A 27,258-nucleotide genomic window follows, 5' to 3' on the forward strand; every position below is an offset into this window, starting at 1 on the left:
ATAAATGCTGTTTATTGAACTTTCTATTAAATATAAGAATTCTGAGAAAAAAAATTATTACAGTTTCTACAAAAATATTAAGAAAAAGTGATAATACTTATAAACATTTTTGAGCACAAATCAACATGTTAGATTGATTTCTTAAGGATTATGTGACATTGAAGACTGGAGTAATGGTTGCTATATTCAGCTTTACCATCATAGGAATAAATTAGATTTTAAAATATATAAAAATGTTATATTTAAAAATTGAAATTTTAAATTGTAATAAAGTATATAATATAATATAATATAATATAATATAATATAATATAATATAATATAATATAATATAATATAATATAATATAATATAATATAATATAATATAGAAATGGTGTAGCTGGAAAAGGGAGTTTTAAGTTCCAAAAATTACAGTGTTTTCATAGTAGCTCCATGACCTATTTAACTCATAGATCAATAAAACTATGATTCAATATGATATGACCTCTTTAGAACGCCTCGTATATTAGGTAACATGGATAAAATATGTACTGGGAAATGTTCCAAGTGCTAGAAGTTTCCCTGAAGACTAAAACTGTCAAGAATCCAGAAAAATATGTCTGTGTCACCAGGGATGCACAACAGAGACATGTTATAAACTAACAAAAATGCACTAAACATTTTTTATACTGTATCAAAGACAAGCATGACATTGTATGGGTGTCAGACCATAGTAGTGGAGATTTCGATTCATTCCGGTGTCTCAAATAATTTGATTCTGTCCACTGAGTCAGTAACATTACATCTAAACTAAACAGTCTTCTGACTAAATCCTTTAAATTGTTTTGCTCAAATAGCTTTCTGCAGGTGTTATAAACCTACTTGACTTCAAAAGTATGTGCACAAGAATGATTTGCTGACCTAAAAGATTCATTCTAAAGCACAGATACGTTTCCGACCAAAACGCAGCTATATCAGAAACAATTTATACTTGTCCTTGTTGCCCTTTATGTGACTGGGGTTTCTGACATCGCAATGAGAGAGTTTGTTACAAGCAGATACTAACAGAGCTCAATAGTGCACTGACCTGTGGAGTGATGCTTCTGACAAAGAGCCAGCAACATAAGAGACTGTGTGTGTGCACGCATGAGGAGAGAGGAACTTCACTAGTGTCCTTGGCACATTAATGAGGTAGAAAGACAGAGGGTGAGAGGCGAGGTCACATCAGGGTCAACTCTGGATCAGCACCGCATTAATGAAATCAGCCAGAGAAGAGGCCAGCAGCAACCAGAGGAGCTGCTTTTGAAATCACCGCACAGCCTTATATTTATTCAGAAACTGTTTAGTGTGATTGGCTTTGTATGAAGAAGCCTGATTCTTTCATTAAAATACCCTTGCCTTGTGAATGGCTGATGGGTACGTGTTTGTTCCTGCATACATCTTTCTTTCACTGTCCCTCATCACGAATTCAGCGAGTTCGAGATTTCTTATCTAAACAGAGGCAGGCGTCTGACAGATGGATGCTGACAAGCATGTTTCGAATTTAAATCCAACACCTCGGGGGAAAGGGTGTAGTTTGCATTCAAGCCAAACTATGTCTGATGTCTTTAAGGTGTTGAACATCTTCCCTGTGAGTGAAGTGCACAGGCAATCAATTGCATTTGGCGGCAGCATGGAGGGGAAGCAAGTTGTATAAACCTTAAAGAAGAAGAAAAAGGAGGAGAAGAAAAACAACAACATAACAATAACAAGGAGAAGAAGAAGAAAGGGACAGCAACTTTACTCAGAGAGTCAAGGTTTGGGTAGTTAGCATGGTTTAACTATAGCTTTTGCTGGCTGAAAAAAAAGCATCTTTTTCCACTGATGGCCACTAAATCTGATGGAATAAATCAATCAATCAAATATATCAATCATATACAGGTGCATCTCAATAAATTAGAATGTCGTGGAAAAGTTCATTTATTTCAGTAATTCAACTCAAATTGTGAAACTCGTTTATTAAATAAATTCAATGCACACAGACTGAAGTAGTTTAAATCTTTGGTTATTTTAATTGTGATGATTTTGGCTCACATTTAACAAAAACCCACCAATTCTCAACAAATAAGAATATGGTGACATGCCAATCAGCTAATCAACTCAAAACACGTGCAAAGGTTTCCTGAGCTTACAAAATGGCCCCTAGTTTGGTTCACTAGGCTACACAATCATGGGGAAGACGGCTGATCTGACAGTTGTCCAGAAGACAATCACTGACACCCTTCACAAGGATGGTAAGCCAGAACATTCATTGCCAAAGAAGCTGGCTGTTCACAGAGTGCTGTATCCAAGCATGTTAACAGAAAGTTGAGTGGAAGGAAAAAGTGTGGAAGAAAAAGATGCACAACCAACAGAGAGAAGAGCCTTATGAGGATTGTCAAGCAAAATCGATTCAAGAATTTGAGTGAACTTCACAAGGAATGGACTTAGGCTGGGGTCAAGGCATCAAGAGCCACCACACACAGACGTGTCAAGGAATTTGGCTACAGTTGTCGTATTTCTCTTGTTAAGCCACTCCTGAACCACAGAGAACATCAGAGGCATCTTACCTGGGCTAAGGAGAAGAACTGGACTGTTGCCTAGTGGTCCAAAGTCCTCTTTTCAGATGAGAGCAAGTTTTGTATTTCATTTGGAAACCAAGGTCATAGAGTCTGGAGGAAGGGTGGAGAAGCTCATAGCCCAAGTTTCTTGAAGTCCAGTGTTAAGTTTCCAGATTCTCTGTGATGATTTGGGGTGCAATGTCATCTGCTGGTGTTGGTCCATTGTGTTTTTTGAAAACCAAAGTCACTGCACCTGTTTACCAAGACATTTTGGAGCACTTCATGCTTCCTTCTGCTGACCAGCTTTTTCAAGATGCTGATTTCATTTTCCAGCAGGATTTGGACCCGCCCACACTGCCAAAAGCACCAAAAGTTGGTTAAATGGCCATGGTGTTGGTGTGCTTGACTGGCCAGCAAACTCACCAGACCTGAACCCCATAGAGAATCTATGGGGTATTGTCAAAAGGAAAATAAGAAACAAGAGACCAAAAAATGCAGATGATATCCATACCACCTCAGCAGTGCCACAAACTGATCACCTCACTGCCACGCTGAATTGAGACAGTAATTAATGCAAAAGGAGCCCCTACCAAGTATTGAGTACATGTACAGTAAATGAACATACTTTCCAGAAGGCCAACAACGTTTTTATTTTGTTTTGTTTTTTTATTGGTCTTATGAAGTATTCTAATTTTGGTTTTTGTTAAATTTGAGCCAAAATCATCACAAATAAAAGAACCAAAGACTTAAACTACTTCAGTCTGTGTGCATTGAATTTGAGTTGAATTACTGAAATAAATGAACTTTTCCACAACATTGTAATTTATTGAGATGCACCTGTATAATTATAGATGTTTTAATCATAGTTTTTGTTTTTTAATGAAAAAATTAATTTTTAAATTAGTTAAATATTGTCATATCAATTAATCTTAGTCAATTTTACTTTTACATTTAATGTAATTAATTAATTTAATGTAATTTTAGACAAAGAAATTAAATTTTAAATCATTAGAAAGTTTATATTTTGTCATTTTGCAGATGTTTTTATCCAAAGTGACTTACAATTGGGGAATAGAGAAAGCAATTCTTCTTAAAGAGGCAAACAGACACAGGAAGTGTTCATAATACCAAGTTTCAAGCATTGTTCAAATAAGTACAAGCTAGAAAGGGAAGGAATAAATAAAGAGAAAGACAGTTTTTTTTTTTTTAAATTTAGGATGAAGTCAGTTAGCGTCGAAAGAGATGAGTTTTCAGCTGTCACTTGAAAATTGTCAGGGATTCAGCATAGGGTGGGATGGGGTGGGAAGATCATTCCAACAGCCAGGAATGGAGAACAAGAATATTCTGGAAAGTGATTTTGAGCCTCTCTGTGATGGTACCACGAGGCGTCGCTCACTAGCGGATCTCAGACTTCTGGAGGGGTTGTAGATTCGTAATAGTGAGTGGAAGTAGGCGGGTGCTGAGCCTGAGGCTGTTCTATATGCAAGCATCAATGTCTTCAACTTGATCCAAGTCGCAACCGTTAGCCAGTGCAGAGAGATATAGAGAGGTGTAACATGGACTCTTTTGGGCTTGTTGAAGACCAGTCATGCCCCTGCATTCTGAATCATTTGTAAAGGTTTGACTGTGCATGATGGAAGTCCAGCCAGAAGAGCATTGCAGTAGTCCAGCCTAGAAATTACAAGGGCCTGGACAAGAAGTTGTGCAGCATGCTCCATTAGAAAGGGCCTGATCTTTCTAAAGTTCTGCAATGCAAACCCACAAGATCGAGCAATCTTTTCAATGTGGTCTTTGAAGGTCAGGTTGTCATCAAAGTTTACACCAAAAGATTTCTGACTGAAGTTGATGGGGTAATTGTAGAAGAACCTAGCTGGATGGTGAAATCATGCTGTAGAACTGGAGTGGCAGGAAAGACAAGAAATTTTTTTGTCAGGTTGAGCTGTAGGTGATGTTCTTTCATTCATGCCGAGATGTCTGCAAGGTAGCCTGGGATCTGTGCAGCTACTGTTGGTTCATCTGGTTGAAATAAGAGATAAAGCTGTGTGTCATCAGCATAGCAATGGTAGTAGAAGCCATGTGCCTATATGATGGGACCCATTGATGTAGTGTATATGGAGAAGAGGAGGGGTCCAAGAACTGATCCCTGAGGAACCCCAGTGACCAGTTGATGTGCTTTGGATACCTCCCCTCCTCAGGCCACCCTGAAAGACCTTACAGTGATATAGGATTCAAACCATCGAAGTGGAATCCTTGTTTTGCCCAGTGATGAGAGGATCTGATGATTGACAGTGTCAAAAGCAGCAGATGGATCCAGCAGAATAAGAACTGATGATTCGGAATCAGCTTTTGCAATCCGCATGGCTTCCATGAGGATTGCAAAAGAAAGTGCTAAATTATTAACTGTTATAAACTATAAACTGTTTTAAATATTAATTTAAAAGTAAACATTTAACATGAAATTCTTTATGCTTAAATTGTTCATTATCTGTGTTTTAATGTGCTGCCATGGAAAGATTATGACTTACACATTAATATATGGATACACATTTAATATATTGATCATACACACCTCCATAAGTATTTTTTAGATTAATTATTTTATTCATCAAGGATGTCTTAAATTGATCAAAAGTGACAATACAGATATTTGTAAATTTGCTAAATATTTCTATTTCAAATAAATGCTGTTCTCCTGAGCTTTCTATTCAAAGATTCCTGAAAAAAATAGCATGACAGTTTCCACAAAAATATTAAGCAGAACAGCTGATAATAATAAGAAAGCTTTGCCATCACAGAAATAAATTATGTTTTAAAATATATTCAAATAAAGAAGTTGTAAACTGTAATAACAATTCCAAATATTACTGTTTACCATTTATTATCAAATAAATGTAGCTTTGGTAAGAATAAGAGAGAAACATTTCATGAACATAAAAAAACTTACCGACCCCAAACCTCTGAACAATAGCACATATATGAATAATCTCATATTTATCTCAGCAGCAGCTGAACAACTGTCACTGAGATTAATGGGACTGCTAACGTATAGCTTTCTTCCACAGCCTTTATAAAAAAACAAAGGAGAAATCATTAAAAGTTGTGCAGGAACAGACATTAAAACAGGCCTGTCCTGTCAACCATGCTTTGATGAGCGCGTAGTGCATCCGACAAGGAAAGAAAGAGAAAGTTGAGAGCAGCGAGCTTCAGTCTGTTCACCTGAGACTCCACCTCTTCATCGATCCAGCGGCAGGCTGAGAGAAGAAAGGACAAACTCAAAACAAAAGACAAGATGGCTCAATCTAATCCCCGCTGTGCTGCTCCAATGAAAAGAATAAATAAGTTGATGAAAGAGTATCGTGTTCGTTTTTATGCTGGGAATCATCCCTGGCTCTCCGTGCCACTGATGGTATGGGGGATTATAGCCTGCCCCATTGAGCAGAGTCCCAACCCCAGGATTAGACGGCTTGCTGTGCCGCTTCAAGCACCTCAGTAAGTGGCGTTCCCACTGCTAAATCAATACCGGCACAAAACAGCGAGCAACGTGGCCAGACACGGCACTCAAGGCCCAATTACAGCCTTTTTACCCATGGAAACATGAGCCAGCAAACTGAAATTCTGCACCAAAACAGAGTACTTTGGCTTAAAAAATTTGACATGTTCTTCACTGGCAAAGAGAGCCTTTTATAAAGACATTTGGTTAAGTTTTGCCATATCGTTCTAGTAGGGTGAGTAGAGCTTGTTACTTTCTGAATAGGGCAGGGCTGCGGATTCTGCATGAGGAATTCATTGGAAGCACATCTGTTCCTTCCAGGAGTAACTGATCCTCTCATTTCACACACCGTTTGAGAGGAATATGAAAAGAAAAAAAATCATCCTCAGTCAAGCTGAGTGGAGAGACAGAAGATGGGCAAATAGAAAGAAACAGAACAAAAAAATATATATAAACTGGTTAAACGAGCTGCTTTACTGGACCTAGATGGTTAAACGAGCTGGTTTACTGGACCTAGCCTGGTCAAGATGATGTTAAACTAACCTAACTAAAATTCCTCTAAAACCTGCAAATCAGAGGTCAAGAGACCAGGAAACCGATTGAGGCTAGCTTATGCTTATTATTTATTTATTTATTTATTTTGTTTCAGTAATTTTAATAGGGGTTTCAGATCTATCTTATCTATAGGTTGCTTTCAAAATTACTGATACACACTGGGGTCTCTGGCACCCCAATCATAAAAAAGCATGCAAATCATCAGCAGAACATGAAGGTTAAAGAAAGCAAGAAGACAGCAAGTGCAGCCATAACAGCTCAGATCTGTAGGTTCTCTACTTTGATTTGACAATGTACACATTCAAACATTGCAGTGCTGCTTTGCCTGACAGAGACATCTTGAGGACTTGTAATATTCCCTGAAGAAACTGACATCATTTCTTTCTTCTTTCTTCTTAATCATTTTCAGCTTCAGACGACTATCAACTTCACATCTTTATCTGAGACATGCTCCAGTATAATTGCTCTCAACTGAGTCATCAGAGGCTTTGGTAGTTTGTCATGCCCGGCACTGCAAGCGTTCAATTGCAAAATGGCTAATTCTACCATTTGTCCTGTAGTGCTTTAATTAAGCAGCCCAAAATACTGGTTTACCACTGCTTCAATTATCACCTACACAGTGACTGATTGCAAATTCTTACAAATGGACTAAATCATAACAAGAACTTTATATTCTAATTAAATTGTAGAACAGTGGAGTCATTTTAAACTCCAGTACTAAAATAACTTATTTGGTGTCAAACCAAAACTAATATTGATGTTTCTCATTTGTAAATCGCTTTGAATAAAAGCGCCTACTAAACGAATAAATGTAAAACACTTTTAATATATTTAAAATTTGAATACATTTACATACTCTGTTCCAAACCATAGCAGTGAGCTGCCAAGACCACATTTTGCAGTCCCTACAAAATGACAGTGTCCTGTCCTTTGTTTATATATTTCAAACATATTAAACATCTCTTGAAATCATCCAAATTTGACTCAAATGGATTATAGTAGCCAATGTATAATAATAAGCAGGTTGCTGCTTTTAGCTGGTCTTCTAGCCTGGTCATAGCTGGTTTAGCAGGCTGGTTTTAAAGGGGTGTTGACCACAAAATTAGCTGAAGAGACTGACTGGCCTAAACCAGCTATGTCCAGCTTAAACTAGTTCAGACCAGCCAACCAGCAAAGGCTGGATTTAGCTGTTTTTTTCCAGCAGTTGTGCTATTAGTTTTCACAGTACTGTATAAGCTTAGCAAAATGCTAACATAAACCGTAATCATTTGAGAGTCATGTTTCTTGTGTGCTTCATGCGAACATTGACTGTGTTTTACTGAGTTCCTGGCTATGGAGAACATTTTAAATTAGTCACATATTAGGTTACATTTCATTTAAAAAGCTGACTTAAAAGGTAGCTGCCTATGTAGGTATAGACAACAAGGCAGCTAACTTGGTTTTGGAATGGAGCTACTTTCTAACTTTGCAAAGGAAACATTAGTTCAGGCACACATTATGTAGAAAAATTATAAAATCAACCTTTGTCAGAGTGAAAAAGTATAATGCATAAGGACTTATTAGTGATGTAGTGCAGAGCATGAGAAATCAAAGAGGTTGTATAATAACTCATTACCAATCTGCCCCTTGTGGACTGGAGCTAGCACCTTTCTCATTATCATCTCCTGACCTCTAAAGTAAAAGAACTGATGACAAACATAGGGAAAGCAACCTTACCTCTGTAGCAAATTTTAGCTGAAAGTGAGATGAACATAATTAATCATAATTGCTTATTATTAATTATATTAATCTTCAGGAATTACTTGTATTATAGCATTAATAGTACAATAAAATGATTTGTTCGTCCGCAGGATGGACAGTGTTAATCGTTTACTGACTCTAAGTAAAATTATTTCTCTGGCCACGAAAAAAATTATTTTACTATTAATACATTGCTCCCAGAGCATGTAACAAAACTGGAACGTTAAAGTGACCTCGTCCTGTGAGCAGCAAACACAGACAACCAAGTGTGAATACATATGGATGTTTATTAAACTACACTACAGGGGAACATGCAACATCTGACTAGACACAAACATACACACAATAAACATAGATGCCAACACAAGGAAGGCATGGATAGAAAGAGAGAGAGAGAGAGAGAGTGCACTGTAGAGAGAGAGAGCACGAGAGAGAGCACACTGTAGAGAGAGAGAGAGAGAGAGAGAGAAAGAGGGCGCACACTGTAGAGCGAGGTAGCACGCGCAAGAGAGTAATATTAGTATTTACTCATCAACTAATCACAACCTGTTAAGAACCATCAAAGAATCACATCACCTTAATTAAAAGGGGTCAGCCTAGAAGCACAACTAAGTAGTTAACAAGCGGTTACTTGCATTGGTTCTGTAGGTGCTGACTAAATTGTCCTGGTGCATGTATAATGCGTAGATTCCTGTTGAAATCCTGTTAGGAGTAAAAATGTTGTCGTTTCATCCATGGGTTGACTGCTCCGAAGTGAAGCAACAAAGTTGCTGAAACTGCCAGAAGATCGGACTCCCCCGGAAGGGGAGTCGCGGGGTTTCCCAAGGGTTTCCAAGGAACTGCACGTGAAGAGAAAGCCCACTTTTTGGGTGTGGGAGAGGTTTTATCTGGTTTCTCTCTAACTCCCATTTTGGTTAGATTGACCAGTAACAAGGCGTATAGTTTCAGCAGGAAAGTGTTTCTTTGTCCCAGTGACACCTCATTTGCATGCTTTGTGGAGGTTTTGTGTGGTTCGTGTAGTTTTACCCAAAATATGGTACAAATAGTATGATGCATTTCACGATCACATAGAGTACATCAAGGTTTGAGGAATAGAGAACAGATCATTTTGAAACATCTACAATATATTAAACCAGAGATACATTCATACACCTGAATATTAGCATTTAGAGCTTAACTAATCCAATAAACAGTGGTAACTAGAATAATGTAATAGGGAAACATACAGACAACACGTGCATATACCAGATGCATTTGTAATTGATTGATTATAGTCTAAAATAAAGAAAATGTATTTATGTGTGTGTGATGTGTTTTGAAATTGTTGAGACAGACCACTGGTCTAGTCAGGCCATTGGTGCCTGGCACAGGGGTCATTGGCTCCTCCTGGAATGTGTTTGAAGTTCGATGGAGAGTCCAGAGAGTTGATCTGTTCAGCATCTTCTGGATAATGGGGGTAAACATTGGCCATTTATAGCGCCCATATAACTGTAAACTATGGGGCCAGATTCTGTAATTTAGATGCAAATGTCAAAAGGCTAAAAATTAATTTCTAAGACATAAAGTCCAAACGATCGTACATGATCCTAAGCAGATGCTACACCTCCCATACTCTCAGTAAGCCAGTAAATTTTGTAAGGGTTTGAAACCCAGAAGCTCTTAAGTAAAGGTGCCAGTTTAAAGGAATATTTTGACTGTTTTTCTGTCGAGAAGTAAGTTTTATTTCAATTTTGGTGGATATATTTTAAGATTTCCAGAGGTCAAAGAGATTTTGGTAAGTGCTTTTGAAGCTGTTGTAAACTACAGCTCCCTTGTGCACGAATCATAAAACTTTAAAAGCCCCTGTAAACCCAAAATGTAATTTTTTCAGTTGCCCAGGATAAAAATTACAATTAGGTAAAGCATGTCAGAGTAACAAGAATATCTTCTTGAAAAACCCACACATTAGGTGGAATAGGAATTTCAATGAGCGACCATAATCAAATAACTGTACGTTATTGGAATATGATTTATATAAAACTCTACAGGCGAGGAAAGAAAATTCTGTTAATGTTCATCATTTTTCTCTTTAGGCTGAAAATGAGTGCATGAAAGCTCAGTACTCTGTCGATACCGCTTACCACCCCACATTGTGTGGCCATTATATGAACTGACACATCTGAAAGTAATGTATTTGCAGTCTGATAGGAAAAAAGTAAAGCGAGATGATTCAGACTTAAATAACATAGATGTTTTTTGTTTTTGTTTTTTTATCCCTGTCACATTTGGGCACTGAAAACGGAGTTTCTCTTTTTTTTTGATCAGGGGTTGGAATGGGGCGTGTTTGTGAGATTCATTTACATATGCAGATGGCACCAAAGAGAGGTGCTGAGAGAGCTGAGGGACCTATAAAGGCTGAGAGCACAGCTGTCAGTCAATGCCTTTCTAATCTCTTTGTGTGAGTGGAGGAATGCAGAGTGATTATAATATAATAATTTCCAGCCAGAAAATGTAATCTAACACCATTTTTGAAATGAGAGAAAAAAAAACAGGTTGAAACTCTGAACCAAGAATATGAATATAAACCATAGACTTTGCATAACAGAAAAAGCTAAAACAACCAAACAAACTAAATGATCTGGGTTTAATATCAGCACTTGGAAAGAATAAATATAAAACTATTCCATTATATATTATTTATTTTTGCATCTCTTTTTTCTATCTCAGTTAAACAGACAGCAAGGAACTAAACCTAAAGGGTCAGTTCACACAAAAATCACTGTCATTCATATATTTAATGAAACCTGAGACATTTGTGTCCATTACACTAAAACTTGCATAAAGTAAAACAAATCCATATGAATTGATGGGTTTAATTCAAATCTTGTGAAGAGATGTGATCACTTTATATGATGAACAGATTTAATTTAGGCTTTTATTCACAACATTAATAAACACTGATCAACATGCGTGCATGCAGTACATTAAATATGGTCAACGGAAGTGGAATTGTATTTGCTTGACGCACAAAAAAAACACCCCGTTGGTTTTTGTGCATCAAAGATGCACTTTTGAGCTTCAGTTTATAGTCTATTTGATGTGCTCTATGTGTGTTAATCAATATTAATCTGTTCATCACAATGCGTTGCTTACAAAGGTGAACAAAAATCCTGTGGGTTTGGAACAACATGAGGGTGAGTAATTGATGACAGAATTTTCAATTGTGGGTGAGCTATCTCTTTAAGCAGATACATTTACACTAAATACAACTGACGAAACACCCTAATTTACATAATAAAGTCAAAGGTGTAGTACGAACAGCATTTCAGTACCAATAAATGACTCAAATGAATCACATGAATACAAATGACAAAAAAAATAGCTTAAAGTATCTATAAAGTTAAGGTAGCTTGTTACAGGAAAAGTTGGATGTTTGAAACAATTTGAAGTACTGCAGTGCTTCTGAGAAATGTAGTGAAGTAACTTCCTAGCACTTCATAATATAATGCTGCACTCTGAAAAAAACATGCTGTCAGTACCAGAGGGCCTGTATATGAAACAAGCAGAAGAGTTTAGAAGAATAGTCATTAGGCAGAGATGCTTATATTTGAGGGCTAAAGGCCAAAGGGCTGTATGGTGCAGGTCACTGTATATGTGCATGCATTTGGATCTTCGTTAGTCGAAACTTTACAAAGAGAACAGAATTGTGAGCAAGTGAGGAAAAAACTTTTTGGTTTGCAGTGTTTTTGCCTTAAGCTTCAATCTTAAACTTTGAACTTCTTCGTCATTCAAGTAACCAGCAGCCTTCTGATGATAACGCCTTTGATACCAGTAGTCTCTAGATTCAGAATTCCCCTTTGTTAATAAATGTGTTAATAGAACGGACAGATTGAACAGTTACTGACCTTTTTCCGAAGTTGGCTTCCTTTCTGCGACAGTGCAGAGTGACCACTCTGTGTCCCTCGCTCCTGACGTCTTGACTAACTGTCCACTGAACAGGGTTGGTGGCCCTCGCTCCCAAAAACGCCACACCATCCTTCAACTTGACCCTGTTGGAAACAAATGACCATGCATTATGTAGTGTATTTTTTGTGCATTACATAGTTTAATTAAAGAAACATTAATGATCATCATAATACTTTTATTTAAAAAATAAACAACAGGTTTGCGTTGTCATTTTCCAAGACACTCCTCATGGATACTGAATGATTCACAAAAAGTGTTTCTTGTTCTTGAACAGATTGCAGTTGTTTGCCTCATGCATTATACATACAACGAGAGACTAACAGCTCATGTAATACATTGTAGGGTATGGACGTTCTTGTATAACCTCTAAATCAGTTTAAGAATTATTTTGAGGTCATTGTGTTCTGCTTTCTTCACATATAATCATAACTGTGCATGTTAGATCTCTGTTTGGAATATTTTTTAAAGTTTATTAAATTGATTAACACTGACACAATAACTAAACACAATAACACACACACACACACAAAAACTTATTCACTCTCATGGAACACAAAAGGTGAAATTTTGAGTAATTTACTTGTCGCCCGCAATTACAATGAATGGGGACTACAGATTTCACCATTCTAAAAGGACACAAAAGTATCATACATAAGTATTATAATGACAGTCCATACAAATTGGGAGCTATATTCAAAATCTTCTAAAGTAATTTGAAAGCTTTGTTTGACTACAGATTAAAATTTAATGTGATATTCACATATCAGCGATAACCAAGTCAACTCTTTGTGACTTGGACCACAGAAAAAAATCATGAACGAATCACTGTGAACCAAATCAACCGAATTACTGAAACTTACACACACTTACACACACTTACATGGTGCTGGTTTGTCATTTTGAAGCAACCCCGGTTATCATTTATTATGTTAAAGGTCAGGATATTTTTTAAATATCTTCTTTTTTGTTACATGAAAGAAAAAAGGGTCATACAGGATTGAAATGACATGAGAGTGAGTAAAAAACATATTTAGGTGAATACCCCTATTGTTTACAGTGGTAATAAAATGGCACAATGCATTCTTCCCTGTGCAGGTCCCACATTGTTCTAAACATCCAGTACCTGCATTCAGCCAATCAAAGACAGGATGCTGAAGATAGGCTGCAGTGCAATTCAAATGCAGAATATAATGGAATTGATGTTATCGCTAAGACCCAGACCAAATGCAATTAGAAACAGTCCTGACGATTGCTTTTTATTTTTATTTTTTCACATATTGTTTTGCTTTGGGTTTTTTTCCTGTGTAGCCAAACACAATTCAGGACCACATATCATGTGCTATAAAAGCTCCACTGGTGGCAACAAAATTGCCTGCATAGAAAAATGCTAAGAATGCACTTGGAGGATAGTTTGAATAAACAACATGAGGAAAAAAATAAATTTAAAAAGAAAAAAATAAACCACTGACTTTCTTGCTTTTCTCATTCCTTTTTAAGCACACTTTAAAGTAAGCTTGCAGTCATGTTGTTCTTTTTTATAAATGTTTTTTATCTACCAATCAAGGATATCACACATATTTTAAAATAATTAAAAAGAAAAAAACAAAAATCTGATGCCTTTAGCTTGATATTTAAAGGTCACTATGTGTCTCAACTGACAGCGACTACTTTTAGAAATACACCACTTCTGAAACATTTAGTTTGTAGTCTGCTTGTAGTGTTGAATACTGCACAGAATTGAATGCTACCTTGAGTACATTATGTACTAGTGCGAAAGTCTGAAGCACATGTACCTTCAATATTCTCAGTAGCTTTTCCACATATTGCAGCTACTAACATATTATTTGTAACAGAACATTTATAAATTCCCTGGTGACCCTGGATCATTCAGGTTGCTTATACCATGAAGCGGTTTTATCACTGTGGGTTTATTCTGAACATTATGTGGTGTTTGGGTCATATCTACTTGCTTACAGCTGCTACACACTCTTAAATACAGAAACACACATATGCATTTATAAAAGCAATGTTATTAATGGACTTTTTTTCAAATTCAAAAGAGATGTCTTGGGTCGAAGAATAAAAGGCTGCTTCTATGAACAGACTTGCTTCACTTTGGATGAATGCATTAAAATTCACAATGAATTACACATTACTGTTAAAACAGCTAATCAGATTTTTGATAGAAGAACTGATAGTAGTCCAGCCTTACAAATAAGAGAGCCAATAGACATTTAAATTGATGCTTCAGCAGATTTTCTACTGCCGAATGCACATTAACTGAACTAGTTTAAAAATACCTTTTATGCATGATTTGAGCAAAAGCAGCATATTTTATGATGCCTCTGTTGTGAGATTTTTTCCATTTCAAATAAATGCTGTTCTTTTGACATTTCACATTCAGTCCCATAAAAAAATTTAACAGCTGTTTTTAATATTCATAACAAGAAATGTTTCTTTAACACCAAATCAGCATTTTAAAACACATTAAAATAGAAAACAGATATTTTAAATTGTAATAATATTTCACAATATTATTGTTTTTACCATACTTTTAATCAAATAAATACAGGGTTGTTGAGCCTTTCTCCATTTAAATAGTTCTGTTCAAGTAGCTGTTCTATCATAACCGGAAGTGGACAAATTTGGCCAGCGAATGGCCCTTTTAAAAATATCCCCTTCCCTTCAAGAGTACAAAAATACCAATTGGAATTCATCCAATGACGTAATTCATATACATAAGCAGCAGTAAACCAAAGCAGACTGTGTCTGGTTAAACTGCATTGCGGGTGGTAAATAAATAAGATGCAGGTGTTTGCTCTGAAATTTTATGCAGAAGAGGCTGTTTAGACAATTCGCCAATTTGTGTCCTATCTGATCTGTTCATGTAATTCTTGGCATTTACATAATGAAGATGATTTTGTTCTCAGTTTAACTGTTTTCTGATTGATCAAAATAAAAATCCAATATACTCTACACAGAGACACAAATATCTAACAGTTCATCTAAAAATGTACAAAAAGTGCAGTTGCGAGCAGCATGAGAAGGCGTTGAGGGTTAATTAGGGAATGGAAGATTTAAATGAGATTGGTTTGGCTAATATGATTTCTGGAGAGCAATAAAGGCTGCAAAGCAATTTAAGGAGAGATGTTCTTTTCTCTCACATCAGCACATGGGTGCCAGCTCATTAATTCTAAAACAACCTGAGTATCAATTAAAGTAGTATTTACCAGTGTGATAGGAGTGTCAGCGCTCCCGAGATGGCTGAAGAGGCAGGAAATGGAGGACGGAGGGAGATGGATTGTAATATCAGATGGAGGAGATCTGTCGAAATCCTGACAGTCTGTCAACCCTGTGGCAGTTCTCCAAAATAACATGAGTAAATTCTCCCGATTCTCTGACATTATAAAAGTGAGGGATGCACACGCTCGGATGATTCCGGTATTCGTCACAAATCACATTCCGTGACAGTTGTTGGAGCGAACGCTGTGTACTGGCTGAAACAACTGGTCTGAACTCCCCCTGCAGATGCCCGTTATCTATATTGACCCGGCTGAATTAAATCAAAGAATTGTTAAAGCCTAATTGTTTTATCCTCCTTGTTGCCCACTGAGAATGGTGAAGGAACATCTGATGGAGAGAGAGGGGCAAGTACTATACAATCAGTGCATTAGTGCTTGCCATTTTTCAGTGACTCTTACTACAAGTTGCATTATTATGCCAGTAGGTGGCAACAAGTGACTATCATTATGAGTGAGTCATTGAACTTATTCAACTGATTCAAAATTCTGTAAGTGACCAACATTGAGTGAGTCATTGAAATCATTTATCAGTTTGTTCACAAATGCTGATGCATTTGGTAATCAATTACTGTAAGTGACCAACTGCATGACTAAGTCACTGAATCGTTCATTCAACTGATATTTGTAAAAAAATAAATAACGCAGATTCATTCAGGACATTCAAGTTCTGTCTTCATAAATAAGTCACTGAATAATTCACTCAAACAATCTGTTCAAAAACAATGAATCATTCAGCACGAGTGTGGCTCAAAGATGCACAACGGCCCTGATGTACAGTAGCTAAACATAACCATTTCCATTATAAGAGTAAAACCAAACAAAGGAACAGGATAGTGTTTAAAATGCAAATAACTTTTTATTGAACTATTGTGTAAACGCAATATAAAACAATCATTCTGCCTCCTTACTTAAATAACTACAAAGTAGGGCTGAACGATATATCATTATCGTATCTATATCTAGAAATGAACTTTTAAGATATTACTATCGAAAAAAGCAACGATATAGACGATATAGATTTCCCCTCTCCGCGCTCGCCCTGCATACAACTCTGGCAGTCACAACAAACATCAGTTTTACGAGTGCCCTTAAATGCACCGCTAAAGCCAGCGCGCGCACACTACCAGGGACGTGGGAACTATATTGTGAGAGGGGGGGCGGCGTTTCCATGGTGACGCGTCATTGCTTGTCACGTGACACACCGCAGCAGCAACAGCGCTGAATGAATGATGATCTGCTTTTATGTCATTTTTCCTTTTTTATTCAGAATATTCACAAATGTGTTAGCTATGGCATGAAATATCAGATATTCCGATTGTCAAATACATGCAAGTGGAAGTATATTGTTGTTTAAACACCTTTATAACGATCGCGTTGGTTGAGCTGTATGTGCGATGGGCGCCGCCGTGTTAGTTTGTGCCGCAGACGCAGTTCAGAGAATCGGATCTGTTGGATTTACAACCTCTATGTTTACAACACGTGAATTCATCCACTTCTCCCGAAATACTTAAAAGTAAGTGGCTGGTGAACTGGGAATAGAATAGAGTAAACATTGAAGTTACTTACACAATGTGTATCTGATATGAATAAAACGTGTCGAATTATAATGGAAAGGATTATTATTACCTCTTCCATAGACAGTGTGTATTTTACAAACTCTAAATGTATTGTTTTTTTAGTACTTTTGTGAATTTATATGTTTGAAACCTAAAATAAACAGTATGTGGTTGAAAACACTGAAAAGTTGTGATATATGACAGCTCTGAGCGCTCCTGTCTCTGGCTAAATTCAACATTTGAATTTAGCAGTTGATCATGTGATGCACTTGATCGTACGCTCCAGGGACCAGCCTAGACTGATTACACCTGTGTGATCGTATTGTATCGATATCGAGATATCTGGCATGAAAATCGAGATATGAAATTTTGTCCATATCGTACAGCCCTACTACAAAGTAGGGCTGCCCCCTAATAGTCGACTAACCATTGGTGGCTCGATGCGATCATTTGCATCTAACTTAAAATACTGTGTAATTTTTACTCGTACAGATAATAGTAATAAACCTTTTAAATCTTAGAAAGGTCTACTTTTATTTTTGTGCACTCACAATAACAACAAAATGTTGTGCTTTTGTAAAATAATGAAAGCAAAGAGGGTGCGCTTTCTGCCATCTAGGTCTCTATGAACTTGAGCATGTTAAAAAACAAAAATTAACCGTAACTCTGTGCTTGCCTCACAGACATGAAAAATATATCTATCAAAAAAGTCTACTTTTAAATTAACCAATTCAAATGGAAAACAAATATTTTTAGATTATGTAATCCGTATGAAATGTGCACGTTCACTGTGGAGATGACGAGACGGTGGCATAGACTTCGTAATTGCAGACAAAAAAACAGAAAACACTAGTTTATCAATTAATTATTATAATGTTAAGGCAGATTTCTTGCTGTTTTTTCCCTGAAGCATTCATGATCATTACTTCAGCCGGTGCGCTTTATAGGCAATTAAAGGCTCATTATTCTGAATTATATGGTTTATTAACATAAACATGCGATTAGTCGACTAATCACTTAAAATGAATGACTGCTAGTCGACCAGAAAAATCTTTAGTCGAGTTCAGCCCTACTACAAAGTAAACACCAAAGTCTTTTGGAACACCCTTTTTTACATATACATATTTTACATATACATACATATTTGTCAAATTAAGTGATGGTATATATATATGATTCTGATTGACCCATTATGGCATTATGTGGGCAGACATTAAATAAATATCACATTACACAGAATACCATGAATGGCCAATCAATAAGCAACCAGAAATGCAATATAATAATATGTGACGTGACATACAGCCAAGTATGGTGACCCATAGAATTCGTGCCCTGCATTTAACCCATCCAAAGTGCACACACACAGCAGTGAACACACACACACACCGTGAACACACACCCAGAGCAGTGGGCAGCCATTTATGCTGCGGCACCCGGGGAGCAGTTGAGGGTTCGGTGCCTTGCTCAAGGGCACCCCAGTCGTGGTATTGCCAGCCTGAGACACGAACCGACAATCTTAGGGTTAGGAGTCAAACTCTCTAACCACTAAGCCACAACTTCCCCCTTTTTTTTTTTTTTTAAAGAGTATAAAAAGAGTAATACGTATCTCAGTATACATTCTCAGTATATCAGGATTGATTCAGTCCTGCAGTAGGGGTTTCGCTGGACTGAGTCAATACAGAGCTTTTTGGCAAAATGCTCATCCCTAAAGCTGCACTATGAAAACTACACATGTATTACAGTAGGAAGACGGATGAAGAGAGATAGCATTGACTCAGATTCAACACCTGCATGAGTCTTTTCACCCCCTGAGCTGCACATAAACCCCCTGTGTGTGAGAGGAATCATTTATGATACATTATGCACACACAAACATACACACACACACATTTGTTCCAGGCCAGCACAGATAGCCTGGGGTGACAATTACTCCACCACCACCAAATCGGCATTTAATTGCTATAAAAGGCCATATTAGCAAACAGTGTGTTAAGTAGTTCACAAAAGACCTGGAGAGAGAGAGGGAAATAAATGGAGGTGAAGGGAGAGGAAGATGGGATAATTGATCAAATTAAACTCATAGAAATGCTTTAGTGTTATTTGGCAGAAAATTGTATATACTGTAATGGTGTACTGCTTTTTACTATTAAAAGACAGGCAATTGACCCTTTGCAAAAACCCACCATCCTTAGTTACTGTTGCTAGAGTACCATGCCACTCTCACGCCACACATCATGTTCTCACAGTGAAAAATACATCACTGAACAAAGAGGAAACTGACAATACGCTGACAGACATTTTTTTTTAAAGAAATTCGAACAATAAATACCATTTTGTGGCTCTTTAATGTGTCATGACAGATCACTCTATTGCCTCAGTTCAAGTGGCACATGAACCGATCATTATTTCATATTTACTTATAGCACGAAATAAACATGAATGAATATATAATATACATAAATATTATATATATATATATATATATATATATATATATATATATATATATATATATATATATATATATATATATATATATATATAAATGTTATTAAATTGTTTAATAGAAATTGTCAAAAAAAGTGTGTAAATAAGCAAATAGACAGTTACTTATAGTTACTTACATAGAGTAACTTACACTTACATAGTTACTTACATAGAGTAACTTTGTTGAAATTATTTGGATTGCAATTCACTAAGTTCGATGCCATTCCAATTCAAATTCCAACGTGTGAACTGAAAGCAAGTAAATTCTCAATTTTACCCAATCCTTGAATAGTTATCTGGTAGAAAGCTGACAAATTCTTCTAAAATCTAATCTTTAATGGGCGTGTTTTGCTACGATGTTAATGACAGGATGTTGAGGGCTGACATCACGCAAGAGCATATTAACATAACCTGCAACAGGGAAGGAAATTAAAAAGAAGCCTATATAAAGATCTCCAGCCTGATGGCAGACAGGGGGTAAATGGTCTGACTGAACAGAAAGGAGGGGAACGAGTGCTAATCTCAAGCTCCCATCTAAGACTGACAGACAGGCACTTGAGCGTTTGCCAATACCAATGGGGACTGGCTAGTCTCCCAGTGTGCCAGACCGGGCACAATGTACCAGGCTCTTCCCTGCAGCTGCATATGTGACATCTGTTTGATTTCAGAGATTCCTGCCATTCAAGCTATGAGCCATTACCTGCCAGTGAGCCGGGCATACTTTACAAGAAAGGCCAATACTCATTCCCAACAGGTGCTGGAGCCTTAGATCTTCCCGAGCTATGATGAGACATCCGCGCACGTCAAAGGAAGAATGATATCAGAAGAGTAAATGTCAAGCCTTGCATTTGAAAGTGGTTCAGAGTGGGTTTTCCACTTAAACTGGCTTTTTCCCTACACTGTGTCTGCTCACATGGTTGATATCAGTGTTTACAATCCAATAAACAGACAACAAGCTAAAGACAGTAAGCTTGCCCTAAAATGAGGCAGGAAATGTCAATATTTGGACAGGAAGTTACTTGTCATTCGCTGAAAGCACAAATGCAGATCAGTTTGTAACATTTTTCATATCTTTTGACAGGAACATTTGCTCTCACAATATCAAAGGGGGAGAAGAAATGTGAAAGAAAATATTTTTGGTGTGATTCAAGCTTTTTTTGTTCAACACCAGATTTTTTATTTTACATAGAAAAATAGCTGCTCAGGAGAATTACCAGTTAAACAGACATAAAAATGTACATTCATCCATTTGAAGCGACTTCTTTTAATCCTTTCTTTCTAAACAAAGACAACATTGGTGTTGCTAGCGCAAAAGAAACACTTTAGATTCATCAGCCTTTTATAAGACACCTAGATAAAGTGGTACAACTAATTTACAATGACAAAACCATGATATACTGTATGCATTACAGTAACATACAGAAGCAGTGAATAATTGAAATAACATTAATTGGGAGAGGGAAAATAGAGAGCGAAAAATGAAGTGAGAGACAGCAAAGGTAAAAAAAAAAAAACAGAATAAGCAATTTTTTAAAACCCTCACAGCTATCTGATTAAACGAGGGGTATCAGATCAGCTCCTGGACAAAGCTGACCTTTAAAAGAGGTATTTGAAAGAGAGACCATCTCACCAGCCTCACTATGACGGAAGCAAGATGCTCACAGAGTGCTGAACAATCCAGAAGACGAATCAAATTAGTTGCGCACATTACAGATCAACATAGATAAAATGGTTGATCTGTGTTGATTAGCAAATATGGTGTACGGTAAAGACTCGTGACTGCTGCATGCAAGCATGCATTCAGCAGTTGAAAAAAAATTATATCTTTTTTTTTATTATTTTAATTTTAATAATTGACTGATTAGCAGGTTAAAAATAATCAATAATTAACATATTTACATACAGTATATTTGAATTTCTAGAATTACTTTACATTTTACCACCAGCAGAAAGTATATATAGGCTATATACTGTATACAGTGCTGTGAAAACATTTTTGCCCCTTCCTGTTGTTTTTTTTTTTTTTGCATATTTTTCACACATGAATGATTCAGAGCAAACAAATTTTATTACACAAAGATAACGCGAGTAAATACAAAATGCAGTTTTGAAATAAAGATTTCATTTATTAAGGAAAAAAAAACTGTCAAAACCTGCCTGGCACTACATGAAAAAGTAATTGCCCCCTAAATCTAATAAGTGGTTGTACCACCCTTCGCAGCAACAATTGCAATCAAGCATTTGCAATAACTGGCAATAAGTCTTTCACATCGTTGTAGAGGAATTTTGACCCACTTTTCTTTGCAGAATTGTTTTAATTCAGCAATATTGGAGAGTTTTCGAGCATGATTGGACTGTTTAAGGTCATGCCACAGCATCTCAATGGGATTTAAGTCCAGGCATTGACTTGGCCACTACAAAACCTTAATTTTGTTTTTCTTGAGCCATTCAGAGATGGACTTGCTGGTGTGTTTGGGACCATTGTCCTGCTGCATAACCCAAGTGCGCATGAGCTTGAGGTCACAAACTGTCATGGTTCCATCAATTATGGCAAGTCATCCAGGTCCTGAAGCTGCACAGCAGCCCCAGACCATCACACTACAACCACCATGTTTGACTGTTGGTATGATGTTCTTTTTATGAAATGCTGTGTTGGTTTTACGCCAGATGTAACGGGACACACACCTTCCAAAAAGTTCAACTTATGTCTCATCAGATCACAGAATCTTTGCCCTATTGCCCTAAAGTCTTATTTTTTAGCAAATCTGAGACAAGCCTTTGTGTTCTTTTTGGTCAGCAAAGGCTTTTGCCTTGGAACTCTCCCATGGATACTGTTTTTGCCCAGTCTCTTTCTTATATTTGAATCATGAACACTGACCTTAATTGAGGCAAGTGAGGCCTGCAGTTCTTTCGATGTTGTTCTGGGTTATTTTATGACCTTCAAGATGAGTCATCTTTGCGTTCTTGAAGTAATTTTGGTCGGCCAGCCACTCCTGGGAAGGTTCACCACTGTTCCAAGTTTTGTCCATTTGTGGATAATGGCTCTGATCATGGTTCGCTGGAGTCACAGAGCCTTTAGAAATGGCTTTATAACCCTTTCCAGACTGATACATGTCAACTATTTTGTTTCTCATCTGTTCTTGAATCTCGCAGCATGATGTGCTGCTCTTTAAGCATGCTTCACTTTGTCAGACAGGTTCTATTTAAGTGATTTCTAGATTCAACAAGTCTGGCAGTAATCAGCTAGTGAAATTTAACTCCACTTTCTAAAATAATGTGGTTAATCACAGTTCATTCTTAATTAAACAGGAGGGGGCAATTAGTTTTTCACATAGGCCAGGTAGGTTTGGACAGCTTTTTTCCCTTAATCAATGAAATCATAATTTAAAAGCTGCATTTTGTATTTACTTGCATTATCTTTGCGTAATATTAAAATATGTTTGATGATCTGAATCTTTTAAGTGTGACAAATATGCAAAAACAGTAAAAAAAAAAAAAAAAAAAAACATGAAGGGGGCAAAATCCTTTTCATGGCACTGTATATAAATTACACACTATAATACACAATATAATTTTTTTCACAAATTTATATACACACACACACACACACACATGTAAAAACAAATATTTTGTAAAAATCCTTGCATTCATTCATGAACGAACAATATGAATGTCAGTAAAGTCTACAGGCCCAGGATGTGTGCATGAATATTACCAAAGTACAAACTACTCCTCCTGCACAGCTTTTCTACAACAGCAAGAAAAAGATCGGCTAGAATATGTACTGTGCATTTTAAAACACTGTATATGTTGAAAAAATACTTTAAAGGTTGCATTTAAACAGGTGAAAGGATTTGGGGGAATTACCCAAAAAAAAAAAGCTTCAAAAGGGTAAAATTTGCATCCATTCGTTTCTAATTTCCCTCCGGCTCAGGCTGCGAGGTCCATGTAAACTAAACATTCTGCTCCTGACTTAGTCCCGCCTGCCTGCAGGTGAACATTTTCCAGGCTGTTCCAAGCCTAAATGACCTCCCTGCACCCTATAGCAAAATAGAATTACACAATAAAGGAACTGAGCAAGGACAGGCAAATTGAAACAAAATGAACAATATCTGGCATTTGCTTGACTGAGATCCAGAAAGTTGGAGGCAATCAGAGCTGTGATAAGTGGACTTGGAGAGATGCACGGATTAGGAAGCTAATTTAATTAATGAGTCTAGTTCCCCTCTTTTCATTACCACCCTCGTTAAACGTATTGGGGCATGACAACATAGCAAATGGGAAATGAGATTAACGCTGTCAGATTCATAGCCCTCACCAGACTAAGCTAATCTCTATGTGGGCGTTTAGCGTTTCCTTGTCTTACACATGAACACAATCTTGAAAGAACACACACACACATGTAGTCTCTCACCCTTTTTTCTTGCTCTGTGCTAAAATAATGAGACGGTGATTAGCTGGGGTCTCTGCTGGGATGGAGGTGAGGCTAATATCTGGACCTGGAGCTCTGCTCCAACACCCCTGTAAAGCTCTGATAGGGAAACATGCTGGGCTCAAGCCAAGCACATCCACGTTATCAGCACACAGGCCTTCCCTGAAATACAACTAGAAATAATAATTAAAGCAGACTGACATTCCACATTAATAAAAGGGTCTAAAATAGGATAAAATGAAGAAACACAATGGGTTTCATTCACTAATAATTGCATACAAAAGTGCCTACATACACTACATCAGAGAGCACTGAGAATATATTGATTTCAATAGAGATGCTGAGTCAGAAGAACATAGACCTGCTGCATTCACACATTTATTCAAAAGGTTTAGACGCAAATTTCTGCAGACGTTCAAAACAGGTGTGTACACACATAAATTAGATCTAGCTGTCATTCAAATGTTGAATTCAAATTATCTGAAATGGCGGATATCATAGCTGCAGATAGTAATTAGCCCAAATCAAGGTGGGAAATTAATTTTGGCCCACTAACCACAGAGAATATGTTGTGTTTGGCTTCCTGTCCTACTTAATTTGAAAACACAAAAAAAGGTAATTCTGCAGTTTGTGAAAGAGTGAAGAGCTCTGTGAAAAGCTTGGAGAAATGTAGCAGAATATGAGAAGGAAGGCCTTAAAGTCCTGTGGAATCAAATTAAGTGTCAGTTGGCTTCACTTGGGCAGAGTGCATTAGAAAGCAGAGGAAAATGAAAGAGAGCCAGTGTTCAAGATTCCTAAAAGACCCTTTCAAGGTTGCAAGAGATTTGCTCAAAGATAAGAAGAGTAGTCCATTGGCAATGGAAAAAGAAGACCTTGAGGAGCATATAAAAAACAATTTACCAGCACAAGTAGTCAGCATCTCCTTGGGTCTCCCTGTCATGTCCCACAACCAGCTTTTCCAACCACTCCTTTTGAGGTAGTCCTACCCAGACTGAGCGAGGTAGTTGAGATAGTTAGAAATGCAAGATTGAGCTACGCCCCTGGGCCAAATGGCATCCTGTATAAGCTTTAAAAAAGGTGCCTTCAAGTCCTGAAACATCTATGGAAGCTTATGAGGGTAATCTGGAAGCAACAGCGGGTTCAGTCAGTTTAGGTACATTTTACTCTTGAACGTGGAAGGAAAGCTTTTTTTCTTCTCAGTGACTGCCAAGCATCCGACCAAGTTCCTCCCCTGTAACAATTACATTGATACAAGTTGTCAGAAGGCAGATGTCCCAGGTTTCTCAGGGTGTTCAGAGCATGCAACATTAATCTGGGACCAGATCCAGTCCAGAAAAAAGGACAAGAAAGATCTTCATGTTGTCTGGCTGGATTTGGAGAACTACGGCTCTGTCCCACATCAGTTGATTGATTTTGTCCTGGACTTCTTCTATGTGCCTACAGGTGTTATAAACATTATCCAAAGCTATTTTGCAAATTTGAAGATCTGCCATTCATTATGTGAGTCCACAACCAGCTGGCAAAAACTTGGCAGGTGAATAGCTATGGTGTGTTCAATATCCCCCATTCTATTCACGGCAGCCTTTGAGGTAATCTTGATCGGAGCAAGGTCCATGTCGAGGGGAGCACAAAATAGTGCTGGACTTTGGTTGCCTCCCCTTCGATGCTTCATGGAAGACATCACAATCCTGCTCCAGACAGCGGCTTGCACAGCGTGGCTCATCAAGAGGCTGGAGGAGCTGCTGAGCTGGGCTGGAATGAGAATCAAGACAGCCAAGTCTCAGTCTCTCAATCTGCAAGGGCAGGCGAGTGGATATAATTTCTTTCCCAGTGGTAGGGGAGAGGATTCCAGTGCTGTCTGAGCCACCAATAAGAAGTTTGGCCAGAGAGTACTCAGCTGAGCTCACAGACAAGCATATGGCAACTACAGTAATAACTCAGCTGAAAGATGGCCTTAAGAGAATTGATCAGAGATATCTTCCTGGCAAATACAAACTTTGGTGCTATCAGTTTACTCTTTACCAACGTGTGATGTGGCCGCTGAAGATGTGTGAAATAGCAGCAACAACAGTGGCAAAGCTGGATGCTATTTCCAATAGCTATATCCGTAAGTGGCTTGGTCTGCCACAATGTTTTACAGATTCAGCACTGTTCAGAAGAAATGCTCTTCAGCTTCCAATGAAGAGCATTTCACTTGGGTACAGGCTGGAGAAGACCAGGCTTGTACTTGAGCTTAGACAATCAAGTGACTATTTTGTAATGTTCAGACCGGTAGGAAGTGGAAGGCAGAGGAATGTGTCTACAATGCCATTAAGAGCTGTGACGGTTGCCGTGACAACCGCATCACTGAGTTGGTCGGTTGCCACCGCAGACAAACCTGGTTGGTCAGGTTTGGTGAGGCTTTCTCCAAACTGGCCAAATACAAACAAGACAGCGATAAATGAAAGATTTCAACAATAAATGTGGCAACAATTCCTATTTCAAAGAGAGTGCATGCAGATGAGGAGTCAATGCGCCTACTTAAAGCGGGATTTATAATTTCGCCTGGCTCCACTTTGTGAGCCTCCGCTGACTGCGCGCGCACCTTCACAAATGGACGAGGCTTTTTTTTTTTCAGTGAACCATGTCTACACCGGACATGACACTGCGTTGCAACGGGTTTGTCTAGTGTCTACACAGGGCATTTGAACTCTGTGTCAGTACCTCATAAACAGGACAAGGCAGTTTACTGTCAGGGATTTGTGATGTCGTGCCGCATCTAGTGTAACATCACTGATTGATTATAATGAGTTGTATGGTATTGTGTTGTGTCTCGCCTGCCGCGTCACTCGCATCCTGTAGACTGGGTGTATTTGACTCTCTTATTTAGGCTACTTTCTTGTTTAACTGTATTATTTCTTTGATATTTATTTTAGTGTTTTGCAGGCTGAGATTCGCTGACAAAAGTGCTAAAATAATCACGCACTTTTGTAAATAGATGATTTAGCAGCAGTTGGCAAGAACAGAGGTAAGATGTTTTTTGTAGTTGGTCACCATATTTGCACACACCTCAAAAGAGATTTTGGTCCACTCCTACAGATTCTCTCTAAATCCTTAACGTTTCTTTACTGTCCACAGATTTTCTATAGGATTAAGGTCTGAAGACTGGCTAGGCCACTCCATGATCTTATTGTGCTTCTTCTTGAGCC

The 27,258-nt window shown here is 37.6% G+C and overlaps 1 protein-coding gene across 1 annotated transcript in view; it reads right to left on the reverse strand.

Moving 5' to 3' along the window:
* The window catches only part of LOC109072285 (transmembrane protein 132C-like), a 136,077-nt gene that overhangs the window by 42,896 nt on the left and 65,923 nt on the right, over window positions 1-27,258 (reverse strand). The window contains exon 3 of the mRNA XM_042747705.1: window positions 12,230-12,373. Coding sequence (XP_042603639.1) covers window positions 12,230-12,373 — 144 coding nt within the window. The remainder of the gene's footprint in view (window positions 1-12,229; window positions 12,374-27,258) is intronic.

Source organism: Cyprinus carpio, chromosome B21 (assembly GCF_018340385.1).
Source record: "Cyprinus carpio isolate SPL01 chromosome B21, ASM1834038v1, whole genome shotgun sequence".
Taxonomy (NCBI): domain Eukaryota; kingdom Metazoa; phylum Chordata; class Actinopteri; order Cypriniformes; family Cyprinidae; genus Cyprinus; species Cyprinus carpio.